The 6,265-nt window shown below is 37.4% G+C and overlaps 1 protein-coding gene across 1 annotated transcript; it reads right to left on the minus strand.

Moving 5' to 3' along the window:
* Positions 1–577: 577 nt before the first annotated feature.
* Positions 578–5,138, minus strand: LOC146452935 (melanocyte-stimulating hormone receptor-like). Its single transcript, XM_085097226.1, has one exon. The coding sequence runs from the start codon at positions 2,308–2,310 to the stop codon at positions 1,381–1,383; it is 930 nt and encodes a 309-aa protein (XP_084953352.1). The 5' UTR covers positions 2,311–5,138; the 3' UTR covers positions 578–1,380.
* Positions 5,139–6,265: the final 1,127 nt, after the last annotated feature.

Genomic DNA, 6,265 nt, shown 5'->3' on the forward strand with positions numbered 1-6,265 from the left:
AGACAAACTTAAGAAAGGCTGTGTTAAAATGAAAAACAAAATATGTGTTCCAAACGCCAATTTAAAATCAATCACAGTCTGAACCTGGCTTTATCTTGTAGTGATAAACTGCGTTTGCAAGGACCACCGTGACAATACCCAGAAGAAGAAAGGCCGTGCCTTTCGAAATGTTGGAAAATATACTTCCCTGACCGTGAAATCAGCCTTGCTCTTTTTTTAGATTATTTGCTTTATCTTGTAGCAATTTTTTCGTCTCCTTAAAAAATAAAATTGGATCCATGCAGTTTCTTAAAGAAAGGGGAAGCTTATTGAATAAATTAGCAGCTTCATCTTGAAACGTATTGGCGATCATTGATCTTTGAATACGACCTTTTCAAGATGGATGGAAGTATCGTGTCCAAGAAGGCTTGGATGATTTCATTGTCAAGGAAGCTGTTCTTGCTGAAGACAAGAGATTTGAAAGAAAGCGTAGAGCGAAACAGGATAAATAGCCGGATGCACAAGCTTTCAATTGTTCTGAATATGGCAAGAAATGTTTATCAAGAATTGGACTTTACAGCTAAGAGAGAAAACGTGATCAACTTTGACACTATATTTTATTTATGTTAGAGGTTTTATCTGTATATATTATAATTTTAATCCAGTTTATTTTTGGCATTTTTACCATAGTCATTATTGAATGTAGGTGACCTCGATGACTAATTAGATATTACGCGTTTTTGTTCACAACATAAATATTAATTAGATGATATTACACGGCGACGCGAAGATATAAATTTTATTTTCCAGTAGTAAATAAAAGTGAGTAAAATATTGTTCAAGTTAACGCGAGAAAATAAAATTCATATCTTCAAGTCACTGTGTAATTGTCTATTTATTATATAGAACACCTGTAGCTTTTCATATTTCACCTACTGTTCGCACAAACAACCATGAAAAAGGAGGAAATGACGACATCAATATCCTCACTAGTGAGCCCGCTTGATATTCACAATACGCCACTTGGCTTCCGGATGCAGTTGCGCATAAATTTTTGCGAGTGGTGTATTTTCCAGTAAAGCACTCCTGTCTATATAATAAAAAACGTTACTTCACCTGACTTAGTATTGAACAACCGTTGTAGTTAATTTTATTTTAAAACTATGTAATATATATAACTTTTTATAGCAGAGAGTGTTTTCGAAACGTCTTGCTTTGACAAATACGACTACTTGTTTATGTGATATTGAACAACCGCACATTGCAGTCACGATCAGTTAACAAAGTGCAATATCGCTTGAAATAGAATACACGTCATAATTGACATTCCAGTGTCAATAACTTAAAAATACTGCCGGACATTACCCGAAGTAATTCATGAAATATTTTCCCTTTTATAGTTCACAAAAAAACTTTAAAAAATGCTCGAAGTGTTTTTAAAACTGCACTTCGGAGTTCGTGAGTTCTCCAGCAGTACAAAAATGGATTAATGGAGGAGTTCATAAACGCTACAGTATCTGTCAATGCCCAGGCTTTTGTCCAAAACGCGGGGAACAGGGCTCTGGTTAGAGCAGACACAAATACAGGAGTATAACAGAGAATCATACAAACGTAATAGATAAAAGTATTTACAGTACTTTTCTTCGATTGCATTACGTTCAAACTGGTTTCATTTCTCTGTGTATTTGAGCAGTCCACAGCCTGTTGCTGTGCATAGATGAGCGTCTGATGTTGACGAACAATACGATAAATTTTGATGTAACAAAATGTTGAAACTAGGATACAGAGAGCGATGGAAACAACGACAGCAGTAAGGTGGGTGTTTTGGCTCCAGAAATGAAGGCATGATAAAAGTAAGCAAATAAACCAAATGGTCGCTGATGTATATAAAGCTCGTCGTATCGTCATTAAATTAGGATATCGCAGATGATAATGAAGAGCCATCAACCGATCCACACTTATGGCCGTCATTGTACCAAGCGAGACACCGCAGGCTATCAGAGATAACGTGTTATAAGCGTGCTCTAAAAAATCACCTGGTGTGAGTAGATGAGCAATGAAGACTGGTTGCAAGACAAGCCCAACGAGAAGATCTGAGACAGCAAGATTGCACAAGAAGACGGCGGACGGTGAACGAAGCGACGGTGTTCTTAATATGGCGGCCAGCACTACACAGTTCCCAACAATGGATATGAGCATGAGTGGAGCATTTAAAGCGAAGTTAAAGTTAACAACGTAGTTCGGTTGAAGATAATCATCATCAGTCTTGACGTTGGGCAGACCATCGCTCTCTGACTCGTTCATCTTCAAAACCAAAGTGTAGTTTAACATCGCTGAAACCTCTGATCTGATCTTTAAACGGAATCTAACAGTTATATTACACCGTTTGATATTTTGTTGAAAGTGAAGGGGCTGAGTTATATAGTTGCGCACAAGTCCATCGACGGGCAACTGGAACAAAATCTTGTTTGCCAACTTTCTTGTTCTGTATTTATAAGCCCCTGATCGATGTTTTAATTTTGCCTTCAGCGGAAACTAGCCTCAGGTGATATGATTTTATGCTCTCGATTCATTCATGCATTTATAATCATAAGGTATATATTTGTCATTATTGCTGGCGTAAATGTAAATATAGGCGGGGGAAAGCTGATTAAATTCTTGAGTGAGGGAAGTGTTGCTTAAAGGAAGAGAAAAATTAAAGAAGAGGAACTAAAGAACGAGAAAAAAACTGAAGCAGGTAATTTATAAACAGGAAACATCTGCAAAACATCAAGTTCATAATGTAAAGTAGAAATTAAAAGTTTACATAACGCGTTAGTCAGTATTACTCTTTACAAAAAGTTCTTTTTTTGAAGAGAAAAGCTGAAGAGAAAATGTAAATAAAGACGGGGAAAAGCTGATTGAATTCTTGAGTGAGGGAAGTGTTGCTTAAAGGAAGAAAAAAAATAAAGAAGACTGAACTGAAGAAAAAAAAGGAAGCAGCTAATTTATAAACGGGGAACATCTGAAAAACATTAATTTCATAATGTAAAGTAGAAATTAAAAGTTTACGCAACGCGTTAGTCTTACTCTTGACAAAAAGCTGAAGGGAAAACCACTTTGACAATACAATGAAATGAAATGTCAAATCGTGACATCATGCAATAAGCCCTGCCAGGGAGTCTCAATATTGATGTACTAAGTAAAATACTATCAGGTGGCGTAGGTATTTGTCAACCAGGAAACACGTCATACTTGCATCACTGTGGAGGGACTCGGCACGTTTCTGTCAAACTTACATCTGTAGCATATTCGTTATATTCTTCGAGATAGTAAAAAAAACTTTTTTTTAATGCACTAGTTCATTGTTTGTTAACGCATCAGTTTTATTTGGAATCGAACGAAAGAATATTGTATCTTCAAACCGGAAGCTAAAGCTGGTACAGTGACACTAAGAAATGAGCTCAGGGAGGGTACGGAGGGAAGCGAGCAGGTGATACGCAAACGAAAATTGTGTTTAAACTAACAACTGCATCAAGCAAAAAGCGTACGTATCGAGAGGTTAAAGTTTAAATAATCCGAACTTTTTTCTACTAACGGGGTATTAAAACTTGCAATATAAAACGCAAGCCTTGGACAACGATTTTAGTAAAAGAAAAACAACAAAACAAAACCGACCAGAGAAACTCATCACGATAGTAATTACAGGGCTTTTTGTCTTGCTTGGCAGGTTCTAAAATTATCCCCCATAATTGCTTGTCAACCTTAGCTTCAGCAAGCTTTATTTGTCTGGTGGCACAAAAAGGAAAATGGAATAATTGCGAGGGAAACATAGGCTCAGTTGATTTTTAAACAGGCTTGTTTTTCTAACTTAAATTCGCGATAAAAATAATATTTTTTGTCTTCGATAAAATAAATAAGCAAATTAATTTTTTATGCGTCTCATTGCCTTTTTTCAAAATCACTGGTAATGCTATGTCACGTTAGGAAATCGCCCCTTTCCTCAAACTAGGAAAGATCTCTCGTTATCACTCAGTGAGATGCAGAATAGCAAGCAGCTACCACAATAAGCAACAATAGAACATATGTAAGTTCAATAGAACATCCAGTTACTCTTAGAACCTTGACTTTTTTACAGTAAGTACGTCCTTTTGATAGATTGTCCCGTTGCTAATGGAACATTATGTACATTAGAACATATGGTCGATATTTATCTGCAGGGCAGTATTTTGCATTTCAATAGAACAGCTGCTGAACTCAAACAATGTATGCTTCCTTCCTACATTTACGCTTTCAATTGCTAAAAACGAGAACAAAGCTATCTTATGAGAAGTCGAAACAGATGTACACTTTTATTATAATCCGATAGGTGTAGAATTTAGCCAAGCAGACCTTTTGCAAGTTATCAAGTTCATACTCATCCTATTGTTTCTCCATAGTGTGTACTGTGCCAAGTGTGTTTGTTTAAGACGATATATAAGGAGTCCCGAAAGTGTTGTAAAACGATTACCTATGATAATCTACGATTGCTACCATGGTTTACCAACAAGCTTAGAAAGTTGCTGTGTCCAAGAAGATCTCTCCTTTTGTTGTCTGTTTTCGCCATGGAACGAAGCAACTAGACCTGGTACCCCTGGCAATTTGTAACGAGTGCCGGCTGCCAAGCTAGTTTGTTCTGCCGAGTTTCTTTCCTGTCTTCCGCGCTAGCACAGCCCGTTGCTACTTTTCTGTCCACGCACCGATCACAAGTAAAAACTGTCGCCGAAATCTCGAGCCTTGTACTCTTCTCAGAAAAATAGCCAAAAACCTATCGTTACAGCTATGTTAGATGGGTCGAAAATGGAAATGAAGTGAATATTGTTCTTATATTTCGAGTGTTTTCTCCAAAATCAGCCTGAAAATGTTCTTAAGGTGTTCTTAAAATTGTTTCTAAAAATGAAATATGGTACTGCATAGACTACCAACAGATGAAATCAATGTGCAAGCACACATGTATATAACACTATCCAACGTTTTATCTCCAACATGAACCTTTCACGATAAGGTATCGAGTGATTTGCAAAGTAATACGAAAATAGAGTTTGATCTCACGCGAGTCTGTAGGATTAACTGAGGCAAGATCTGGTGTCCGCTGTCCGTATCAGAGAAAGTTCGTCAGTTTTCTATGGTCTATACTCTTATAGACCAAAACATGAATTGTTAATTGGGGTTGACAGGCCTACACGGCTCCAAAGTACGTGTTCTGGTTTTGACGCCTATGTTATAATTTTGCTCTCACGAGTATGTCTTTGAGTGAACGCCCCTTTCTGTAAGATATTATGGGCGGATCCTTGAAAATTTCGTTTAGGAATGGTTGTTGCTGTATGAAGTACCACTTGCCCATTAGGATTTCTTTCAGATTTGGAACTGCTGGGTGGTATTGCGTTGCGAAGGGCAGGATTCGTTTCTTTGCATTGTTCTGTTGGAGGAGAGCCCGTTTCCTTCCTTCAAACTTCACTTCCGAGAGCGTGTTGTAAATAAAATTTCTCGGGTAACCTCTCTCCATTAGGTGTGTTTTAAATTTGTCAATGTTTTCTTCAACGTTTCCTTTGCAGTAAAACCACTCGCCTGCAGATCGTGTGCCACTTGAGTTTTGACGTCATTTTATGGTCTATAAGGGATAGACCATAAAAAAACTGTCGTCAATTTGTTAAAGGGGCACTGCGGCGATTTTGCTGTATTTTGGTCAAAACTGCTCAATTATTTGACGAAAACCTTTTTGCTAACATGAAATTGCTTTTCGAACACCGGAAAGAAAATATTAAGGGATTTCTACAAAAAGAACTAGCTATAATTGGTTTTTAGCGACTTCTCTAAAATACACAAGAAGAACTTGAAAAAACTGGCCATTTTTTTCAAGTTGTTATCCATTTCCATCCGAGCCATCCGCAGCCAAACATAACTAAAACTAGTTTCTGTGCACTAGTAGGGTTCTTGTTAACAAAACTGAACCATTATTTTAACGATTCCATCCATTGACGTATGATTTTTGGCCATTCAAAGTAACGCTTAAATAGGTGACACTGCCCCTTTCAATAGACGGACACTAAAACAGTCCGCTGACAACCCGTAAAGCTCTCGCACAATGGCGGACGGTTCTTGTCTTTTCATATCTGTCTCATTTCGTTCACACATCACATCCTATTTCATAAAATTTACCCAGACTTACCCCTTAAGTTCGAGAAAAGGAAAAGTTCGAGATAAACTGAGGTTTGAGACAGTAGATTCCACTGAGTATAAGTGTCTGAATGGGAGTGTCGGAATCTCA

This window comes from Pavona decussata, unplaced genomic scaffold (assembly GCF_977016875.1).
Source record: "Pavona decussata unplaced genomic scaffold, jaPavDecu1.1 SCAFFOLD_361, whole genome shotgun sequence".
In the NCBI taxonomy this organism is placed as follows: Eukaryota; Metazoa; Cnidaria; class Anthozoa; order Scleractinia; family Agariciidae; genus Pavona; species Pavona decussata.

Excerpts from the sequence above, each read along its gene's own strand:
- LOC146452935 (XM_085097226.1), bottom strand. The coding sequence starts at position 2,310 with ATGTTAAACTACACTTTGGTTTTGAAGATGAACGAGTCAGAGAGCGAT.